This window comes from Podarcis gaigeae (assembly GCF_964106915.1).
Source record: "Podarcis gaigeae genome assembly, chromosome: Z".
Taxonomy (NCBI): domain Eukaryota; kingdom Metazoa; phylum Chordata; class Lepidosauria; order Squamata; family Lacertidae; genus Podarcis; species Podarcis gaigeae.
In genome coordinates this window covers 3716217-3739335 of record NC_139691.1, presented here as the reverse complement: position 1 = coordinate 3739335, position 23119 = coordinate 3716217, and the positions used below count along the sequence as shown (strand labels likewise).

The following is a 23119-nucleotide window of genomic DNA, read 5'->3' as shown; positions in this document are numbered from 1 at the left end:
CAGCCTACTGTGTGTTTCCCTTCTTTTTATAACCAGGAAGGGGGAACAGACAAACTCAAGGCTCACTAAATGTGATTTAGCCATGCATCTAAAGCCTGCTGTTGTGTCTTGTGTCCAGCACCACAGGTCTCACTTGCCTTTTTGTGTATGTTTTGCTCCCCTGCTGCATTACTGCCTGGCGAAATTAAAAAAGCACTTCCACCAGTAGTCAGCATATTATTTTTGTGTTCTTTTTCTGCATTTTAGCTCGTATTCTGCAGCTTTACATGTGTTTACAGAAAGGCAGGGTGGGGTGGAACAGAGAAGTTGCTTTTCTGATGGTTTTCATATACAGTAGTACCTTGGTTTACGAACTTAATCCGTTCCAGAAGTCCGTTCTTAAACCAAAGCATTCTTAAACCAAGGTGTGCTTTCCCATAGTAGTGGCGGACTCAATTTATAAATGGAACACACTCAACAGGAAGCGAAACATGTTCTTATTCCAAGGCAAACCAAACACCTACTTCCGGGTTTGCAGCGTTCTTAATCCGAACTGTTCACAAACTAAACACCGAGGTACCACTGTATGGCCAGTTGAAAGGGAAGTGCTTCCCTAAGTATCTGAGGGGTCTAGTGCTACCTCACAGGGCTCAATTGTGACAAGAACCATTTTTTATACTGCATTTATTGGACCAACTGTTTGCTGTGTTTTGATCTGCCCAAAAGTGCCTACTTTTAGAAAGGTTCTGCACAGCTTAAAAACTTACTGTCCCACACAACAGCTCATTCAAAAAGAGGTGGTATCTGAACAATGGTGGATTCTCTCTTTTGTCGTCAAACATTTAATTAACCCATCTTTTGCTAACCTGTGGTCCTCCTGCTTACTGAGGCTGATGGGAGCTAGAGTACAATAACATCTGCAGAGCATAATGTTGGCGACCCCTGCAATAACAAACCTTAGAAAACTTTTGTGGCAGCATTTAAGAAAGCAATGGGAAACAGTATTATATATTTATTTATTTAATGTGTTTTTGTTGTGAAAAATAAATGCAATAGTTGCTTCTTGCATTTATGTCAGGAGTTTGGGGTTTGTTGATTCTAATAACTTGTTCCAAACATCCAAAAGCCTTGGAGGTATACTTGGTAGTATAGTTTAGCATACTCACACCTAGAAGCCCAAGTGACTTGCTGTTAATATTGATGCCTTCATTTTGCTCTTTTTGCAGAAGCAGCAGAACCAAGAGATTATGAACCAGCTGGAGAAGGTAATATGCACTGCTTGAGAGACATGCACAGCCAATTCATTATTCACACCAGGAGCAGGAAGCATAGTATACTGTTGGAATGGGTGGCACTGATTCAACCCAACACTGGAAAAAAGATTTATGGAAATGGTTCCATTTAGCAACACCTAAGGAACAATATCATCTCACCTTGTTGCTTTCCCCTGCTGCTTGGATAGCTCCATCACCAGTGCCACATAATCCTGGAAGGAGCTAGTTGTTGGTTAGAAACACACCATGAAATAAGAACAGTCCTCCTAGTGAGCAGCTCATGTGTGTATTGGCTGTCGTGTGGAGCCACTTACACCTAGGAACGTCTGTAGGAGCTTTACCATGAGAACCAAGTTGTAGTTAAGATGCATCTGGGTCTGGATGTTTAGACAGTGAGTCGGCATAGCATAGCATAGCATAACCATCAGCATTTATTCACTTTTCACTCGAGTTTGATTTTTGTTAATGGTAAAAGGAAAATAATCTGAAGTATCTTCCATTTTTGTTGTTTTGGGGTTCACAGTGCTGGCTCTAACATCCAACCCCGTAAAAAGCAGTAGACTGAGCTAATTTACAGTGCAGTCTTACACCTGTCTACTCAGACGTTCCATTTTTTTTTTTTAAATTGCTTACTCAGAGGCTTTATCCCTTTCCAGCTGAATGTCAGGAACCCAACTCTCAACTGATTTTTCTTTTTACCTCACAAAGTACTTTTTGCACCACCCCCTCTGGTTAGCTGTACTCATAGCCAAACAGAGTGAGTATCCAGCCCAGCTACACCACTCTTGTGGAATTCTGTGGCACATCACCACCAGACTCTGATACACCTGAGCTTTTCATCATATCCCACTAGGCCATTTTGGCCAAGTCACACCCATGTGCCCTATGCCTGACTTTATATACAACTTCAGGTGTGGGATAGGTAGAGATCTGGCTAAGACAAAAAGAGCTTGGGAATGTTTTACATCACTTGCAAAGCCTGTGCATAGCACCATGCATACCTGTTTTACAAGTCTTGACAATCATTGGATAATTGTTGCTGGCCAGCTGACTGTTGGGGCATCAAAGCACCTCACACTACATGCAGGGGAACAGGTCACCTGAAATCAGGTGGCAGGTGGGTGATCCCATCCACTTGTCAATCTTGGGCTGCAGGGGTGGGGGAAGAATCTGGCCCACTGGCTGGATCTAGTTCTATACTCCTGCACTAGGGCTTATGTGCAGCAGTGGTGGGTAGACAGTAGGCGTGAGACCTTAATGCTAAGAATGAATATTGGTCATATAAGAGGAAGATTGTAAATCTAATATGGTTTTGATGTTGCTATTTCTATGTCATGTTTTCACAGGAAAAGAAGGGGTTTGAGCAGAAATTTTCAAAGGAACAAGCAGCATTGCGAGAACAGTTACAGGTAAACTCTATATCGTACATAAGCCCCCAATTAACATTTTCTGACTGCGCACTGAAGTTCATGTGTGGCAATTTGTCTATTTCTGCTTCTAGTTACTTATCCTTTCAGTGATTGTTATGACATAGGAATTCTAGGCAGGAAGTTCTCCTTTAATCCAGTTGTTCTGTACTTTGAAGGTCCACATTCAGACGATAGGAATCCTGGTTTCTGAGAAATCTGAGCTGCAGACAGCCCTTGCACATACGCAGCAGGCCGCTCGTCAGAAAGCAGGTAGGCAACACCCTAAGCCTTCTGGCTAACAAATTAGGTGATGAATACGGCACCAGTTGACTTAAATGAAACATTTTTGGTAAGCTTTGGGCTCAGGAGGCAGTTATGCCGTTGATGATTCAGTGACACAGCAAAATGATTTCATCATTTGGCCTGTGGTTTGGTTGTGGCTGTAGGTGCTCTAGGCATTGGGAGAAGTGGGCATATAAGCTTCTGTAGACTTCCTGGAAATAGACTGTTTGAAACCTTCCTCAGTAATCCTTTGGAAACAATAAAATAGTAAAACAGACTGAGAAAACTCAAAGACAAGAAAGTAAAAATACTAGTATACTGGACCTAGCATTATGAAAATTATAAAATGAGTTAAGTTTTGACCCTTTCACAATTCTCTTATATTCCAAAATGTTTCTGTAAAAAAGCCTATACAAGGGTATGTATTAATTATGGATACATTAGCATAGCAAATTCTGACATAGTAAAAGAGATACAAATCTGATTGTGTTATGGAAAAATGGGGGCAAGTTATCACATATTTGGAATCTGACCCATTGAAATAAGTCAAGCCAAATAAGCAGAAAACTATGTTCGTACTAACTGCCTTAGAATCTGTTGCTCTCATGTTTATTTGCTGTTTTTATGCTAAGTAAAGTTTTTATGTTAACCGAAATAAAAGTGAGCAACTGGTGAGGGTAATTGTACGTTTACTTATTTTTCTTGTTTGTGGGGAGGGAGGGAGAGTTATATTTCAGTATTTTGTGTAGCCATGCTGCTGCATTTTGCACCACTTGCTGTTTTCCAGACAGCTTCCAAAACATCTAATCCAGCAATAGCCAGGGATGGGTAACCCTGAGAAACATTGAGAAACATGATAAATCTTGGGCAGATTCTGTTGATGGCTGATTGGTGTTGGGGGTTGGAGCATAAAGTGATGGTCCACTCCTGCCAGTTTGCTTGTTGGGTTCCATTGCAACATAACCTTGTTTTACTTGGGCAGGAGAAGCAGAGGACCTTGCTGCACGGGTTCAGTCTTCTCGTCAGAGGATATCTGAGCTGGAGCACACCCTTTCCTCCCTCTCTACACAGCAGAAGCAGACAGACAAAGTAAAAATTCCCTATATGTCATTCTTTCTATTATCTCTTACATTTGGTGCTTCCTTCTTTGGGAGGCTGGACTACATTCCGCCCCCAGGTGTTCACAGAATTCCAGTAGACACCTCAGGTGGGTGGGTGGATAGGTGTGGAATGAAATGAGAGTGCCTGTTGGTTTTGTTTGGATTAATACGCTTGGCACTTTGTTAGCTTTGCCAAATGGCCTGTCTGTCGGTGAGACCCGGGGCATTGTTCTATTCAGTGGTTCATTTTGGCATTGACAACCATCCAACTGTCTCCATCTCAGTCTCAAGTCTTAATTACTGATGTCAAGTGTAGAGTCTCCTTGTGCAGATAGAGCCAAAACTTTGTGTCAGATGCTATTTTGGGTCATAGGCAGACATATCCTATGGTTTCATTTGGTATACAGGTGATAGTGCTACAGAGAGGTGGTCTTGGCAGTCTGCATTTTGCTTCAAAAGAACTCAAACCTGCAAATTATTGTTTTTAGCTTCCTGTGGTTTATGTTTGGTGGATGGTGAGATCTCTGCTAAAAATAACCCGAACATGTGACTAGAATAACTATATAGTCTACAAGTCTGTTTTAGAGCAATGGCATAACTTGAGTGGGTTGCAAACTTAACATATTTTTGGAGATATTGGCAGGTGGGGAGTGTTGCACTGGGGTACCATTTGTCTATGAAGGACAGCTGCATGGATGTATGGCATGCTCACTTATTCTTAGTTTTTGGAAACAAGCAAATCTTCATTCCTCATGGTTTCAGAGGTATGTTTGAAAGTGCAGTCACCAACAAACAGACAAATGCTTAAAGGGTTCAAAATAAAAAAGTAGAAAGATTATGAGTCTTCATGCCATTGTGGGATTTTCACCCTATTTCCTAAGGCTATAGGTTTAGGTCTTTTTCAGAGACTGGCTCTCACTTAATTGCCTTTAAGGTGTAATATTTATTCGTGGTATCTCTTAATAAGCTATTAATAGTATCTGGCTGAATTATGTAAGTCCACTGAAGTCTTCAGGGACTGTTCCAGGTTTGAGGGAGCCCTTAACAATGGGCTTCCTGGGGGCTGTTGTTCTCCCTAAACAGTGGATGCTAAAAAGTTAGTGATTCTGAACTGCACTGCGTAATTCCAAGATCCAAGAACCCTAAGCTCCCTCATTGATTTCTGTGTTTGTTGTTGTTGGCAGCATAATAAAGAGCTGGCAAAGGAACGAGATGCCCTGAAACTGGAAGTCTACAAGCAAAGGTAGGGTTTGTTATTTCCCCCGCAACATTATTATCCAGTTTTTCTACTTCCAAAAGTGGGTGTCTTCCATAGCACTTCCCTCTCTTCTATTAACCCACTAGCCTAACCTACTTCACAGGGTGGTTGTGAGAGCGAATGTGGGGATAGGTATGAAGGAGCCATGAGCCTAAGTGCCTTGGCGTAAGGGCAGAAGAAATACTGTAAAATAGTTTAGATGAATATATGGCCAATGTGAGACTTGAGCTAGGGTATCCTAGCACACCCCATTAGTTCCTATGCTGCATCAGATTTCTCAGCAAGCTGCTATCTCATAGCCTTGACACAACTGTGATGATGCTGGCCAAACGTAAGGATTGGAACACAGCCATGCCCACAACATGCTTTCCTTGCAGAAGACCCCCAGCATCTGGTTAAAAGGGTTGGGTGATAGGAAAGATCCTTTGCTTAAATCTCTGTAGAGCTGCTGCTTATCAGAGAAGATACTAGTGGGCTAGCTGGACCCAATGGTCTACACTGGGATAAGGCAACTTTTCCTCTGATGGAGTTTCCATGAGCAGGTGGGGCTTTTTTATTTGTAATAGTTGTGTTGTATTTTGGTAGCTGTGGCTTTTTCAGCCTTTCATGAAAAGCTGCACCTGGGGAATGCAGACCAACTTTAAATGACTATTAAAATGTGGGAGGCAACTGGCAAGCAGTGCAGTTGTTTCAGAATAGGAGTTATATAGCATTGGCCCATTGAAACCCTTGCTACTGCATTCTGCGCTAGTTGCAACTTTTGGATCACCAGCAAGGGCAGCCCCACATAAAACGTATTAGTAGTCCATCCTGAAGGATACCCACTTGTTGTTTCCCCCCCCTCCTGTAGTAAAAACAGTGAAGAATTCAAGCAGCAAAACTCTGAACTGTCTGAGAAGCTGCGCACCTTGATCTCTGAAAACTCAGCGATGAAGCTGGACGTGGAGGATTTGCACAAGAAACTGGAGATGGCGGAACTGATGATTCAGCAGGTGATGGTTAGGTCGCTGGGAATACTGCTGCCTCTTGCAGTGCAGCATGTCATATAGTTGTAGAAGGGTTCTGAATAAAGTTACTCCTCACTCCCAGCACTTAGCATGGTATTCTTTTAAATTTGAGGAATGGTCTTTAGCAAGCACTTCTGAGCATTGAAAGGAAGCCTGGCATTTGACTAGCTTTTTTTTCTACTATGGCTTCTTGACCCATTAATGCCTCAGCTCACATGACCAATAGGTATGATGTGTGTTGTAGTCCAGCAACATCTGGAGGGCCACAGTTTCCCTATCCTTGCCTAAAAATTGTGTTCCTTGAAGGTTCTGAGGGAAGGGACTGCTCTTGTGAGAAATTATTCTTATTTCAAGCTGATATGGATGTACATCTTGAGTTCTTTGTACTCTTCACCCTCAAATGGAGAGCTTCACTCAGCATATTTATCCACTTTTCTCTTTCTCTTTTTTAAATAATATTTTTATTAGTTTTCAGTTACAATAATCCAATAATCCCTTATACAACAACTGCAATATTAACATCCATTCATATTGACACATTAAATGATTATAAATCTATAGGTGAAGCATTCAATCTATATCCTTATTCCTCCTGTGTGTGACAATTATTCTGTCCGTGGTGTTCCTTCCTGTCCTTATAAAATATAATGCCTATCTTTTCCGAGCCATTGCTGCTCTCCATCATGCCTTGGGCGGAGCTAATATCTCATTGCTGCTATTTATCCGCTTTTTCAAAGCATTTGCACTTGTGGGTACTGGATTGCAGAGAGAACGGATGGCATGGGATTAAAATGTAGATTACTAGGTGTGGGGGGAGAGGGTAGTAGCCAAGGATGAAAGAGCTATGATGACCTTTGAAGTTGCAAACCATGGCATTCAATCCCAGGGTCTGTTCTATAGCCATGAGTGCTAGAAACTTGGAAGCCTGAAAAAGGAAAGCTAATTTTAACTAATTTCCTTATGAAGATTTTCCCTTGTGCTTAAGTAGGTGGGGAAATGCAATTCTGGCTATTCTCTCTCCCCCCCCCCCAAAAAAAGTAGACATATTAACCCTTTGTCTATAATCCATGAACTAGATTAAAAGGCACTGTAGAAGCATCCTCTTGTGGACTTCTGGGGTGGGGAGGAATGAATGAATGAATGAATGAAAAGTGGCAAGGGATTTCAGTGTTTACCATAAACATTTGTTTGATTCTCTTGCCAGTTTGCAAACCAGCCAGGAATCCCAGATGCCACTCAACAGCTGCAAATGGCACTGGAAGAAAGAGCAAACCTAGAAACACAAATTGCCCAGGTAGGCCCCTCTGCCATGGGTTTTGGGATGTGGCCTTCATAGAAGAGTCCCTTAGCTTCATTCCCAGGAAGGGTGTTTTCTTTATTCACAATATTTGCCATATGCTTTCTTTTTTCTCTTTGCTTGCTGAGCAGATGTCTGAGTCGATCCAGCAACTGCAGACTGAACGGGATCAGTATGTCCACAAGCTGAAAGAGGAAGGGGGAATCTGGCAGCAACGAGTACAGTTGCTTTCTGACCAGGTAAGGACAGGTTCTCCTACACTAAATAGCAGGCAGATTTCTTTCTGGTAATATAACAACGGAGAGATTTACTTTCTGCATGAAAGACATGGAAGGTTAGCAACACTAGTCTTCCCTTTCCAATTCCTGTGGTGTAGGTCCAGGCTCTGACAGAAGAAAAGGAACTGAGCACAACTCGAATTCAGGAGCTGGAAGCCAATCTGTCAGAGTTGATCAGCAGTCAGTCCGGTAAGGTTCAGTGTTCAGAAACTGCAGCTTAAAGCAAGGCCTTCTTGCACACTTAGCCATTACCTTTGCCCCCTAAACATACGCTGTTCCACACAAGCTCACCTGTTCAATCCCCTGTCTTTTTACTCTGTGCTGTAGCGCAGTGATATGCAAAAGTTCCAACGATCAATTCCTGGCTACTCCTTTAAACATACTTATACAGTGGTACCTCGGTTTTCGAACATAATCCGTTCTGGAAGACCATTCGAGTTCCAAAACGTTTGAAAACCGAAGCGCAAAGGGTGGTCTGCAAATTTAATAGAGAAAATTGAGAAAAATAACATATACACAGCGGAAGCCATTCGACTTCTGAGGCACATTCAAAAACCAAAACGTTCATCAATGGAGAAGTTTGAAAACCAAGGTACCTCTGTATATGGATCTGGTTGCTGGTGATAGGAAAGACTCCATTAGTTTCCTGGTTCAGTTTCCCCCATCTTATCAGTAGAGGCTCTCCTCTTAATCCTTTTGCAGAGGATTGACCAACATTTCTCTCCCCCACATTCCATTCTTAAGTGTACACCTTCAGATGTCAAGTGTTCCTGCAGCAAATGTGTTTACACCTGCATGTATCCTGTAGACACACATGTGTTAGAGCACCTTGATTTGTCTCTGCTTCCTGTGGAGTGAACACTCCATGGCAGATTCGGGCTTGCCTTTTGTTTAAGGCAGTGATGGCCAGTCTTGGCCCTCCAGCTGTTTTTGGACTACAACTCCCATCATCCTTAACTAAAAGGAACAGTGGTCAGGGATGATGGGAACTGTAGTCCCAAAACAGCTGGAGGGCCAAGTTTGGCCATCACTGGTTTAAGGCAACAAAAGGGACCTTTTGGTCAAGCTCATTCTCCACCCTTTTATGGTTTTTCTTGAACGACAACATGGCCAGAGTACCAAGTTTGTGTGTGTTAAATTTGAATGTGCCACAATCACATAGAAGCTGAGGTCCAATTTAAGGGGCAAAGGGAGCTGACCCAGCCCCACCCCTTTAAAGCGCTTTACATTTGGCCAGGCTCACTTACATTATCATCGCCTGAGCAATGGGGGGGAAAGTGCCTGAGTTGTGTGTGCTTGGGGGGGGGGTAAGCCATGGAAGAGGGCTCTGCACTCCTCACCTAGGCACTGCTTTTGTTCCTTAAGTTGGCCATGAACAGTCTGTCTCTCTGACTTGACCTTCTAGTAGCGAAGCCCCTGGAAAGTGATCCTGCCCCCCATTCGGGGCCCACAGAAGCTGAGCTGCGCTTGCAAGAAGAGCTCATTCGGTTGCAGGAGGAGAAGGAGGAGCTTCGTGGGCAGTGCCAAGCCCAGATGCGGGACAATGAGCAGCTGAGCCGCCTCAATCAGGAGCAGGAGGAGCAGCTGCAGGAGTTGGAAAAGACAGTGCAGCGCTACAGTGAGGAGGCTGTGGACAGGCAGCAGATCCTGGAGAACATGCAGAGTGACAAGGCAACCATCAGCCGAGCCATGACTCAGAACCGGGAGCTCAAGGAGCAGCTGGCAGAGCTGCAGAATGGCTTTGTCAAACTGGTATGTTCCTCCTTGTGGTGAGAGGCAATGGCCCCCTTTTGATATCCAGTCAGAAACTTCCAGTGCTACGGATGTTTGAACTCTAAAAGGAAGCCATCAAGCACCCAGGGAACCCTTGTAGATTGCTGCAAAGGTTCTCTTTCCTCCGCTGTTTCACTCTCCCTTGGTTGTCTCTGTTCCCTGTTTGTCTTGAGCAGGGGTCAGCAAGGTTTATCTTGCCTGGGCCAGATCAGTCCTGCAGAGATCCCTCCGTGGGCTGGATTGTGAGTGCGCACGCCTGTGATTTCCGGCATCTGCGTAGATGCAGTTTCCAGCACCGTGCTGGTTTAGTGCAGCGCGAGAGCAGGCAGCTCAGTTTGGGGGAAGCTCGTGGGCCGGTCAAACGACTTCCACAGGCCACTTGCGGTCCATGGGCCTTAGGTTGCTGACCCCTGGTCTTGAGGAACCTGTGTCTTTTCCTTGGTAATGGTCTTTCCCCCCGTAATGGTCAACAATTTCAGTCTTCTTTTGTTCCTGGCTAGTGCCGACTGCCTACATCTGCCTGAAATCTGTGATCTAAAAACCAATCTTATTGCCCTAATAGCTACAGAGGGAGACTTGAAATGACTTGCTCACAAACCTGTGTATTTATGCATTAAGTGAAGTAGCCTTCTGTTTGGAGAGCAGTGGTTGCCCCCTGTTCTGAGTACAGCACGCGTAAACTTTCAAGTCTTCTGAAGCTTTTCCTATGTATGTCGCTAAATGTGTACGCTTTATCTTTGAATCTCAAAACAAGTTTGCTAAAATATTTTAGCTAGCTGTACACGGGTTTCATAATAAGTCATACATGACTGTAGTTTTCAGATAGGAAATATTTAGTTTGCAGACAAGTATCTGAACCTTAAAGTTTCAGGGAGAGAGGGAGGAGTTTAAAGGCTCAGAAAGCAGAGGAGTTATGGGTGGTGCTTCTGTTAACCAGGGGTGAAACCGCTGCACAACTTCCTGGCCTAAAAAACCCCCTGTTAAAATACCTTTATCCCTAGTCCAATGCTCTTAAGGCTCTTTGCCTTTCCCCCATGGTTTCCTTCTCCTTCATCCCCTACCCCCTATTTTAGGTTGCTCCCAAGCTAATATGATTTCTGACGGGGATGCAGAAGGTTCCATAACAATAGACTGATACGTACTTCACCACCACTAGGGAGATTTGTGGCGCTGCCTCATTTGGCTGCCTTATGTCTTCACAGACCAATGAGAACATGGAGGTGACGAGTGCCTTGCAGTCAGAGCAGCATGTGAAGAAGGAGTTGGCCAAGAAGATTGGAGAGCTGCAAGAGAAGCTGGCAGAGCTCAAGGAGACGGTAATGCTCTGGCTGGGGTACCACTGTGAATGAAGGGAGCCAGTAATAGGGCATGTGGGGCCAGGGGCAGTGGGCTATAGGTGGCACAAAGCAGTGGGGTGAGGTCTTCTCCTTGCATACATTTCCTCAGGTGCTGAGCTGTTTTCCTTGAGACTGTCTTAGGAAATTACTCTTGCAGTTCCTGAGGTTAGGCTACATAGTTTAGCCATCGGACTGAAATGAAGAATAGTGTCGGAAGAGCTTCTCTACTCAGCAGAATTCAGAGCAGCCTGGCTTGAGTGGAAGAGAAATTACACTTGACGTAATTTTGGTTTTTCAAATCCAGTCTGTGGTGTCTGAAAGATTCCAAAAGAAATTTCCCACATCGTGATTTTTGCATAGCACATGCACGCATTGTGATTCACGATATATCACCACATCAAATATTATGAAACCATTACCACGAGGTGGACTTCAGACTGGTTTTGGACAATATTGATACATTGCCAAGCCCTACTGAGGTGGGGGAGAGAAGGGGGATTGTGTGTTATATGTGTGGAGAGAGAAGAGTGCACCACCTCTGGACTGCTGATTTGGTAACCAGCTTATTTCCCTCCCCACCCTAGGAGGCTCAGAAAACACAGGAGGCTCAGGCCCTTCAGGAGCAGCGGGATCAGTATTATGCGCACCTCCAGCAGTACACTGCAGCATACCAGCAGCTAGCCACAGAGAAAGAGGAGTTGCACAAGCAATACCTTCTTCAGATGCAGCTCATGGATCGGCTGCAGCATGAAGAGGTCCAGGGCAAGGTGACTGTGGAGATGCATTTCAAGGAGCTGCAGGAAGCCAAGGTAAGAGTTGGAGCTTGGGAGGACTGGTAAGCAGGGCTGTGGAGGTTAAAACTGAGTAGGTCCAGGAGGATTTGGTTTTCATCTGAAACCTGCTTAGTCCTCGGCTGCAGCTGCTCAGGTCATCTGAATTATGCACCAAGTGAAAAACAATTCAATGTTAGGAATAATTAATGCTGACATGTGTACAGTTGTGTGGTATTGCATAATTCTAATTGTGCAATTGGGCATTTGCCAGCTTTGAGTGAGAGCTTGGGTGTGGGATGCAAGGTAACAAGTGCCTGAGGTAGGAGCTGACATACTGGAAATCCCAACTCTGGTGGTTGGATGTTGGAATGAGAAGGGCTTTCCAAATGTTTGTTTTTCCAGTTCTGGGTCAGTAGTTGTAGAAAGGAATCACATGAAGCCTTTGTGTTGTGTTGGGTCAGTGTACTTTTGTGGAAGAAGCAGCCAAAACATCTGTTGCCTCTTTCTTGAAGGAAAGCCTGGAGATGATTTCCAAAGAAAACAAGGAGCTGCAGGCTCAGGTCAGCCAGCTCATGGCAGAACTAGATGCAAGGATGCTTCCCAGGGCACAAGGTGAGTTGTCTTTTCCATTAGCAGGAACACAGGGGGGGCTGATCCTAGCAGGATGTTCTAACTCCTCTCTGCTGTCTTCTTTTGCTCACAGGGGATGGAGTGGAAACCGAAGAGACTGTCGAAGAGCTGAAGACTCCTGCCCTTACCATCCCAGATAATTTTGAAAGTAGAGAGGAAATGGTGAGTGCCTGGCAAGTCTTTGTGGTTTTACATGAGTGCTTCAGGAGGTGAGGGGAATAGGAAGGTTGGGCGGGGAATAACTTGGAAGCTCAGAGATGCAGCAGCCCTGAAGTTCTGTTCAAAGACATTCAGCTGAATACTTCTAGCTTCCTAGAAATGTGTTGCATTTCTGGATTTCTCTTCACTTGACAGTAAACGTAGATTAACTTCCCCATGCTTTTAAATTGGATTATTTCTCAGCCTATGCTTGTGTCTCCCTCTCTGTTCTCCCCACCCCCTTGTGTGCCTCCAAGCAAGCCAGAGCAAGTAAACATTGGACTCCCAACTAGTTTCCCACTTCAGTACTGGATGGTTCCAGACAGGTTAGCTTCAGAGACAAGAAGGGCCTCTGTAGACTATTTTCACATGTAATGTGTCTCAGCAGGCTTGCAGAACGGTTTATCAATTGGGTGTGTTTTTTGACTGTCAGCTTGGCAAAGTCCCTAAAACAAGAGATGCTGAATTTACTGAAATCATTCTGAATGCAAATGCAGACAGGCACATCCAGGGGGCTCTAGTTTTGGGGCTTAGGACAATACCTCAGCATTACCAATCCTTACAACCCAGGCACTTCCATTTTTGCTGGCCCACCTAGATGACAAAAGACCAGTGCAGACTTTCCAGTCTCTGCAGCCAGCTTCTCACGGTATCTTATTGAATATGTCCCTGCCTCTTTCCCCAACATACAGCCAGTACACTCTGCATTACAGGGCCAACCTAAGAATGTGCAGAATTCTTGGAAAGAGTAGCCCTGGAGTTTCAGAATTGGGTAGCATTATGAAGCCAACAGTTTTGAATTGGTATTAGTTTTATCTTAGTATAGTGATTTTTGTGCTTTCAAAAGACCCTCTCCACCTCAAGAGCATATTTTTTCCAACACTAAGCCAAAGTTTTAGAGCATAGGTATAATGAAGCCTATATGTGCCTACAGAGCTGTGGAAATACGAGAATGACTCTGATGAAATGAGCTACAGATAAAAATGAACCTTCTTAAATTCTTTCTAACCCCCTTGCAACATGCTAGCATTGGTTTGATTGTACACTTATTTCTCTTATTTAAAACAGCTATAATTCTCCAAATGGTCCCCAGGATATATTTTTATTTTTTACATTTAACAACACCCTTATGCTAAACTTCAGCATATGGAATTGCATCTTAGGTGGCTTTCTTGACATCTGTTATGTCCCAAGCGGAAACTGAGCGAGAGGAAATGAGGCAGCAACTGTCTGAGGAGAGGAGGCAATGCAGAGGCCTCCTGAAGCAGATTGCCATACTGAGGAAGGAGCAGCAGCTGCATGTTGCATCCGGGGGAGGTAAGCGTGCTCCTGTGTGTGGATGTGCATATTCAGGTGTCTATTTGGGTACCAGCCAGGTTGGACCACAAGGCCATTCCTTCTGCAGTCGCTTAATCAAATTACTTGACCCTTTTCAGATTCTGCCGCAGATTCCGTTCCAGGTGAGGTTCACGAAGCCTTAAAAAGTGCCATGGAGAAGCTGCAGGTGCGTGTTTAATGCTTTTGGCTACAAACCCAGACAAATAGCACATGTGCTAGTTAATGCAATACATCTTTCAGCACTTTATGAGCATGTTCATGTGAAGGTCCCATCACTGATGAAGAGCCTTTGCAATCCTGCCTTTGCCTATTGAGCTGTGTGATGTTGGATGGACTGTTACTGGCTTAGCTGTCTTTGTACTGTAAGACTTCCAAACAGCTATAGTAGTTCCTCCATCCCCAATATCACTATAATAATTAGCACTTAATCAGATTTTCACCATGTAGGTTCTCTTCTCTCTCCCTGCCGCAGTCTTTTGTGGGGGTGAGTGACTAGTGATTCTGTTTTGGAATCAAAAGATATTTTGTGGAAGAATCAAGCCAAACCCACACTTCGTTTATTGTTGATACACCTCACTACGTTTTGAGTGTATATGTTCTTAAGAGAACTGATCTGAAAATCTTTAGTGTTCTAGTGACTTCTTCCCTTGGAAAGCAGCAGCAGGCTTTTCCTCCTAAGCAGTCAGACCTGCTTGGGTAGAAGGCTTCTGCTGCTTTCTTTTCTAGAAATAAGATCATTTTACCTTCCAAGGGATGGTGCCTATCTCCCGCCTATCGGTGAGAAGCTGATTATTGCTGTGGTAGTGCTGGCTGCTGTGCCAGGAGGGTTTGGGTCCCCCACATGGGCTCCCTAACATCTTCAATGGTGACTGGCTGTTGTGCTTTCTAGTCTCGATTCACAGACCTGATGCATGAGAGGGCAGAGCTGAAGGACCGGGTGGAAGAGCTGGAACATCGTTGTATACAGTTGTCTGGAGAAACGGACACTATAGGTGAGATGAATTCAGTGCCCCTCTCCATGTTTCACTGAGATGTCTGGGGAAGTGTGACTAACACTTTGATAGAGATTGTGTGGCAATTCTCCCATAGGATCCCGAAGACCTTTTGTTTACATTTTAAAATCTCAGTTCTCATGAAGACAAAGGAAAATGCAGGCAGCCTCCAGTAGTTAGGAATTACTACTCATCACCCACCTATCTAAACCATTTTACCTTCTGTGTATCCCCACACAGAAACAACCAAATAAAGGTATTGGGAGCAGACCTACAGAGTATGTAGGAAGCAGCTGGTATGCACCATCCTAGTCCCTGTCTGGTCTGCTCTCTCAGCCAGCAAAAGTGGGTGCTGTTTGCCTGTGTCAGTTTGCTTATCCTGTAAGATTCCTGCCTGCATGTCAGAAAGTGTGCTGATTACAGTGTAGGGTTGGCTGAGTGAAAACACCTGGACCGTGGATGTGGTCCAGAGCCTTCCTTATTATAACAGCAGGCCCTGTCACAGGCAGGCGGGGTCATCCCCAAAGGGGACAACACTTAAAGGTTGCTGCTTTGGGGAGCTACAGGGGAAGAGGAGTGTCAGTCAGTATACGTAGGGCCGAAACTGTGGGACACGGCATGTGACCCTCACCCATGATGAGAACCTGGTTGAGGGGAAGTTTGGTTTGGCGTGGTTTCCCTCGAGTGAGAGGCAGAAAGAGAGTAGTTGTAGATTCACTATCTTCCTCCTGATGGTGTGCTATGCACATACTATTGGGCCTTAAGTTTACTATCTTTGGCCTGAATCTCTCAGTTGTGATAGATGATGGGTGTCTGGGTGTGCAGGTAGCAGGGAGTTGTTAAAATGCTGTCCAATCTCAGCGGTCATGGGCAGAGGAAGATGCCATTCAAGTACCAAGGCCTAGATGTTCAATCTGTGTTCCTCATTTGAGTCCTCTCCTTTGGAAAGTACTAGTAGCGTATCCACTGAGCCCTCTGGTTTGGTGATGCTGTTACTGAATGCCAGATTGGTCTGTAATAAGACTATGTTCATCCATCATAGATGAACAGACTGATCTGACGGGCATTACTGAGACTTGGGTGAGTGAACTGGGTGGACCTGACCTTACCCAGCTTATGCCTACCTGGGTACATGATACAACACTAGGCTATACTACCAGGTGGTTGAGGGGGAGGTGTTGATATTGTCCATAAAAACATTATCTCCTTGACCAGAAAACCTCTTGATTTTGGGACAGGCTTAGATGATCTGTACCTGGTGTTGTTTAAGAGAGGCAGATTCAACTTTCTGCTGGTCTGCTGGCCACCCAGTTGCCCAGTAGCATCCCTGATCTGGCTGGCCAAGGTGATCTCTGGGGTGATGGAGAACACCTGGGTGTCTCCAGTAACCATGTGTAGCTACCATTGGGTCAGCTATGGATCTATCTCCAATAGTCTTTGGTCTGACACACCATGCAGAGCATACTCTTGATACAGTCTTTGCCCCAAGCGATACGAGAGACTGAGAATAAGGGGGAGTGCAGTCTACTTCCTTGTCATGGTGAGATCTTTATCCCATTATGTTTGGACTGACAATGGCCATCTCTTGCTTAAGACTAGTGGGCCCACTTGGATGGAAACTGATGTGTTCCTGAATGCTCTGTGGCATCTTTCTCTGGAGAAAGTGCAGGTCTTGCTATGGAACAGACAGCTGACATGATTGCTTCTGAATGTCCTCTCTGGCATTATGGAGCTTGTGAGGTCTCTTGGTCTTCTGAGGATCTCCAGGCTATGAATCAAGCCAAAGACTGGCATGCAAGTGGCACAATCCCACTCTGAAGCTAACCAGACACTGCTTGGAGCACATAATTATGCTCACTACGTGGCAGTGCAGGCTGCAAAACAGGCTTATTTTGCAGCTTGCATTGCATCCTGTAGTAGCAGGCAGGCAGAGTTATTTATGTCCATCCCTCCTTCTCTCCCTTTTAGTTTCTACCAAAATAAAACATGTAAATAAGGAAATAGTGGAAAATCTTTAGGCTTCAGAATTCTTGAGCTGATTGGTTTCATATGGCGTCTTCTAGCTGAAAGTAAAAGGCAGAATACATACATTTAGCTGCATTATGGTTTTTCACCTTTGTTCAATGTTTATAAAACTTCAGTAAGTTGCTGGTGGGAAACTGTTCCCTTCTTCCAAAAGACCTATTGAAACATGTGGATTCTGCTAGATTTCAGAATGTACCAGAAGCTTTGCCTACCTTGTTTTCTTTTTCAAGGAGAGAAGGAGGCGTGGGCAACCCCATTTCATGGTTGCATTTATATGTAAGGGTGAATGTGGAGCTTTCAGCACCACCCTTTGAACAGCCTTGCTTAGACTCACTTGTGTCTCCTGTGTTTCAGGTGAGTACATTGCCTTGTACCAGAGTCAGAGGGCTATCCTAAAGCAGCGCCACCGGGAGAAAGAGGAGTACATCAGCCGACTGGCCCAGGACAAGGAGGAAATGAAGGTGAGCAAGGGATCTCCTCCCTTCCCACCAAGGGCTCTTTCTGACACAGTACCGGAAGGGAGTGAACCGGGTTGGCTGGGGTATTGTGAGTTTCACACTGTTAATGAGGGCACCAACCACCCTTCGCTCCTGCACCTGGACTGCAGTTCTTACTGAGGCAGATCTCCGATTGAAGGAGGGTCCACTGTCTTTATTTACAGTTCCTGGTACACTGGAAGAAGACCCTCAGGCAGAGTCTGGCTCACCCCATTTAAAGGAGTAAACTGGTCTCCTGTTGAGCTCTGGGCACCTGTTGTTGTTTGTTGTTGTAATCTGTGACCTTCCTGAACACCTCTGTCTGCCTGCATGTACAAAGCCACTTCCACTGCTTACAAAAAGGTTTCTTAAATTACTTGGAGAGCTTTAAAAGAGGAGTAGACAAATTCATGGAGGACAAGACTATCAATGGCTATTAGTATGATGGCTGTGTTCTGCCTCCACAGTTGCAAGTGGTATCCTCCTAAGTGACAGTTGTTGGGAATTGCAAGTGGGGAGGAAACTGTTCCACTCAAGTCCTACTTTGGTCCTTCCCATAGGCATCTGGTTGGCCACTGTGAGAACAGGACCCATCCAGCAGTCCCTTATTATGTTTTTATATGTGTCCTGTACATAGATAACAGGAGACAAAGGGGAAGGTGAGGTTTGGGCTTGATAAGAAGGGTGATTCAGAATCGTGCACCTCAGCTGAAAATAAAACATAGTTGACTTTCCTTGGTCAGTTACACAGTAAATTAAGGTAGAACGAAGAAGTAGTGGTGGTACAAGCCTGGATCGAAGGGGAAGAGGACACCTCCAATGTTGCTGCTTTAGCTCTAAAGAAAGTAATGTATCTGGAAACTTGCTTCTGGGAGCACCAAGGTTAGAAGTCTTTGCAAATCAGTGTTCATGCCTTTGTGCTCCTGGTGGTGCTAACCCACTTGGGTCCATTATGAGAACACAGGAGAGGGTGATGTTGGAAGAAAGCAAAGGAGAACAGTGACAGTGAGCATGTGCACGGCAGAGGCGATATAGATGAGCAGAAAAATTAAGGACCTTGTGGACTAGAAGCTTGAATGCTTTAAAAGCTGCCAGGAAAAAATTCCAGGGACACTGGAAGAAGAAAACCTATTCATTGTAACGGGAGGTGGTATGGTGCATGTGGGACACACAGGTGGCTCTTGCTGATTCCGTTTCCCTCTTTATACTGCTCCATTGCAGATGAAGTTACTGGAGCTCCAGGAGTTGGTGATGCGCTTGGTTGGGGAGAAGAACGAATGGTATATAAAATACATGGAGATGGCTCAAAATGTGGATCCCCAGTCTGACCCCAAGAGTGAAGCTGCTCTTGCAGCAGTGAGGCACGTTGAGCTGAATGCTACCGATGGTGAAGGTGAGCAGTGGTGACAACCAGTGGGGGAAATAGCTGCTGTATCTTCATGGGGAGTTCTAAGCTTAATTTCAGTATCTTGGTTTAGCCCCAGAATTTGAGAAGTATCAGTAAATGTCTCTGTTTTTGAGCTTGGGCAGAACTACTTTCCGCTCTCCACAAGCAATAGAAACCATTTACCACACACTAGGGTTGAGGAGAGAGTTTTATAGGTTTTGTGTGTGAGACTTCCAGGAAAACCTGAGACCAAACATTTCTCTCTAGAAGTTAAACAGTGTCTGCTATCTTGCCTCCCAGGGTTGCGAGAAGTGAGTTTGGCAGATGAGCCAGAACTGGAATCCACAGCTTCGCAATCCCACCCATCACACACTGACAACAAAGCTCCCCAGCCTGCTTCACAAGACCCCACCGCCAAGCAGATCATGCATCTTCTACGTGAAATTCAAAACCCCCGGGACAGGCTGGGCTCCCTCTTGCAGAACCCCTGCATTCCCTTCTTCTATCGAGCTGATGAGAATGACGAAGTCAAGATCATGGTGGTGTAACTTGGCATGGAATCTGCAAGGACGTAAAGTGCCCCGTGTTTTCTGTCCTGTAATCTTCGGTTGCAGCAAGTGTCACACATGGTGGTTGAGCTCAGTGGAATTTGAGTGCCAGGCATCCTGAGCTAGTCTTCCCCTTTTGCTCTTCCTGAGCAGATAATGTAGGGCTGCCATGTGAAGTTCAGGAGAAGACTTTGGTTCTCCTGGCTTCTGCTTCAGGCAGCCAGTCAGTTTCCTCAGTCAGTGGCTTTTGTTCCATTTGTCATTGTAGCCATCAGCTCAGCACCTTTCTGTTAATTTATTCCAGGTTTAGATGGTTTGGATCCTCTTTGTCCCTTACCATAGATCTCTGTCTTTTTGCTTTATTGCACAGTTGGTCTCCTGCCCAAATTTAACAGCCATCTTAATCTCTAACCCTCCTTAAAACAGAGAGCTCTACAAAACATTTTCCTTTTTGTCTAATGACTTGGGACAGGCAGCTCAGGGGGAGAATCTGTCTCCGGTTACCATTTTGGGGTTGGCTTCTGGCTTTTTGGTGCAGATGATCTGAGGATGGGATGGAAATGTGGCTGCGCTTTTGAAGGTGACATAGTTTGCTGTCTCTGTTGGATGGTTTTAAAATTTTTTTTAAGATGGGGAAACCTTTCTCCCCTCTTCTTTTTTAAAGGAAATCACTGAAAAAGCATACTTTTATATTGATCTCTGGAATTTCAACTACCTTTACTTGGATCTCCTTTCTTCCTGGTTGGGCAATGGATTATTTTAACAGTGAGCAAGGTTGTTTGAAATAATTTTTTTATCTCCTGTGGTTCTAATACAGAACCAGGCCAGAGATTTTTATGCAGGAGGGTGTGTATCATATGTTGAGTGAAAAAGGCATTCAGAGCAGGTGCATGAGGGAGGGCAAAGATTTGCCCCATGTCTAGCTTGAATCCTACCTAGGAAGCCATCTATGCGAGATAACTTTGTACATTTGCATACAGGCAGCAGAAGTAGCTGGCTGGTGACATAGCTGCTTGTTTGTAACCAAGGTCCTTCCTGGAGGTGAAAAGTGCTAGCAAGGTGGATGGGTATTGCTGCTGCATTGCACCTGCTTGTAAGTCATTTTGCCGGTCACTTGCATAATAGATTGCTGTATCTTCATCAGAGCCTTTCTTTCCCGTAGAACCTGCTAGGAAAAGTCCATCCAAAGGAAAAGCACACAGGGAAGCTTCTTAAAATGTAAGCTTCATCCTTCGCCAGTTTTTCAGGAGAGCACGATTGTAGACTTAAATCACTGCACTCTTCCAGGAGATTGGCACAGCTGTGATGTCAGTGTTACTCCCTCAGTGCATTGTGTTGGCACTACAACGTGGGCTTGCGAGCTCCTGTTTGCACGAATGTACATAGTGTATCTGTGTAACATTTTGTATATACCTTGAATAAAGAGGAGAAAAGTCTTTGGGCAGAATTTCGGGCTGCCAGAAGTCATCTTGTAATCTTGTATTTAAAAAAAAAATTAAATTCAGTGGCGGGAGCCAGGAATGTGATTTAGTATGGAACATTGTGAAATATTTATTGGGTGTCTGGTTTCTGGGAATGTGAAAGGAAAACCTTTATTAGAGAGAACTTGCATTCTATTGCAAAGATAATTTAATCCTGTTACAAATTTGTTCTTTCTGAATAAACCTATTCCACCTATAGCACACTGTGTGTGGTTCTTATGTTCTACAAAAGATGAACAGTTTCCCTTATTGTGCAGACATGATTGAGTTGTATGCATGTTGCATTCTGTTTGTCCTTGCTGAAATGGACAACCTTCACCATTAAACTGTGCTTTTCTCCCAGGAATGGGAAGAGAAAAAATCTAGTTGCTGCTAGGGCTGGGCAATGTACAGTGGTACCCCGGGTTACAGATGCTTCAGGTTACAGGCTCCGCTAACCCAGAAATAGTACCTTGGGTTAAGAACTTTGCTTCAGGATGAAGTGGCAGCGGGAGGCCCCATTAGCTAAATTGGTACCTCAGGGTAAGAACAGTTTCAGGTTAAGAATATACCCCGGAACAAATTAAGTTCTTAACCCGAGGTACCACTGTATCAGTATTGTTCAAAACCAGTCTGAAGTCCACCGCATGGTAATGGATTCATAGTATTTGATGTGGTGATATATCATGACTCACAATGCGTGCATGTGCTATGCAAAAATCACGATGTGGGAAAAACCGTGAGTTTGGTCATTGCTCCTCTCCTCATTCCTGCTGCCCCTCAACTCTCCTCTGCCTCCTGCAGCGAATCACAAGAGCAGGTGCTGATTAAGTAGCCTACCTGGGAACTTTCCTCATGAGCTTCTTGTTTTAAGTGCAGGCGCCAGGCTGGTAGGCGGTTCAGGGAGACGCAGCTCCAGGCTTCTTGCTGGGAGTCCCTTTTCCCTTCCTTCCTCTTTCTTTGGGCTATCTCTGCCTGCCCACAAGACCCTGACACCCAAGCCATACTGGGGTCCTCACAAGAGCAGGAAGCCCTTTCGGCCTCGCCTCCCCAGACCCCCCCCCCCAAGTTGTTGCCCAGCCCTGCCATTTGAACTGCTGCTGCCCTCAGCTGGGGCTCTCTTGGAAGCTGCTGCTAGTCCCGTGGAAAAATAAACTGGGCTATTTTCTTCTGAGTTAAAGAAAATAAAAATAAACCTTGCCCTCTTGTTTAAGTATCCTCCCTCCCTTCTGGGTGTGTGTTTGTGTCTCCCTCGTATTTATTAGGGAACATTTTTTCACCTTACCTTTGATATCTATGCTACAAATTACTCCTACAGCTTTAATTTTTGAGAAAATGTGCTAATTTAAAAATTACCTGTATTATAAAATAACAGCCATAGCAATATGTTAAAGGGAATTTAAATTTTGTAAGTTTTAGACCCCTAAGTAGTAGCAGTTGCCAGGGGATTACCCGATTTGCCTCTACAGAGTTCCATCCTTATTTCAGACATTGTTCTGTATCGGTATATCACAATGTTAAGCTGCTGATATATCACGATCCTGAAACCAGACATTGCCCAGCCCTCATGCAGCCCTTTTCATTTCTGGCCTCGGTGTATGTCAGATGCTCATTTCAGTCTGTCAATCTCCACGCCGCCGTTTCAAGTAGCAGAACCTTCTCTAGGAGGTTATCTAGGAGAGTGCATACAAGCCCTGCTTTTCCTGTAGGTACTTAGTGCTGTTTCCAGTCCACCATTCTGTTCTCATTTTTACATAGTGCTATGCTGTTTCAGCCACCCAAAAATCCTAACTGCACCTCTAGTGGTGGAGCCCCAGAATTGTACAAAAAGGTACAATGGAACTACTGCGCTTTATTGTGGTTCTTCTAAAGATGGTTTCTGAGAAACGAAGGTGTCCTTCAGCTGCGGGTTTTTAGGGGCTTCTGTTTTGTTACCTCAGGAGAGCCATCCCTTATCTCACTTTAACCAACACATGTCTCTCATGTGGAAGGGGTTTGTGAAGACGGAACAATCCTTACTCTCTGACAGAAGCAGTGGGAGGGGAGGGGGTGCATGCATTTCACTCTGCTATTTTGCTGCAAGTGTATTGCGTCTCCTAAGGACGGACGGAGGGCTCTGGGACCCTGCAGCTTCCTTCCCAAAGCCAGGCGCCTTGCTTAGCCGCAGTGCGGGATTTGGAGTACTGGATGTTTCTCTGCACAGGGTGCTGACGTAAGGTGGTGTGAAATTGAGACGCTCCAGTTGGGGGCGCAATTGAGACGCTCCAGTTGGGGGCGCCAGATATTGGCCTCCACAGG

The 23119-nt window shown here is 44.8% G+C and overlaps 1 protein-coding gene across 9 annotated transcripts in view; it reads left to right on the top strand.

Annotated features, from left to right (window-relative positions):
- The window catches only part of GOLGA2 (golgin A2), a 45594-nt gene extending 24554 nt beyond the window's left edge, over positions 1-21040 (top strand). For all 9 annotated transcript variants that reach the window (XM_083721694.1, XM_083721686.1, XM_083721689.1 and 6 more), the window contains 20 exons: positions 1206-1244; positions 2600-2662; positions 2839-2932; positions 3927-4033; positions 5229-5287; positions 6153-6294; positions 7514-7603; positions 7738-7845; positions 7983-8073; positions 9290-9636; positions 10860-10973; positions 11579-11803; positions 12280-12379; positions 12471-12559; positions 13759-13912; positions 14032-14099; positions 14823-14925; positions 17305-17411; positions 18648-18819; positions 19114-21040. In XM_083721694.1, coding sequence (XP_083577820.1) covers positions 1206-1244; positions 2600-2662; positions 2839-2932; positions 3927-4033; positions 5229-5287; positions 6153-6294; positions 7514-7603; positions 7738-7845; positions 7983-8073; positions 9290-9636; positions 10860-10973; positions 11579-11803; positions 12280-12379; positions 12471-12559; positions 13759-13912; positions 14032-14099; positions 14823-14925; positions 17305-17411; positions 18648-18819; positions 19114-19361 — 2520 coding nt within the window. In that variant the 3' untranslated portion in view covers positions 19362-21040. The remainder of the gene's footprint in view (positions 1-1205; positions 1245-2599; positions 2663-2838; positions 2933-3926; positions 4034-5228; positions 5288-6152; positions 6295-7513; positions 7604-7737; positions 7846-7982; positions 8074-9289; positions 9637-10859; positions 10974-11578; positions 11804-12279; positions 12380-12470; positions 12560-13758; positions 13913-14031; positions 14100-14822; positions 14926-17304; positions 17412-18647; positions 18820-19113) is intronic.
- Positions 21041-23119: the final 2079 nt, after the last annotated feature.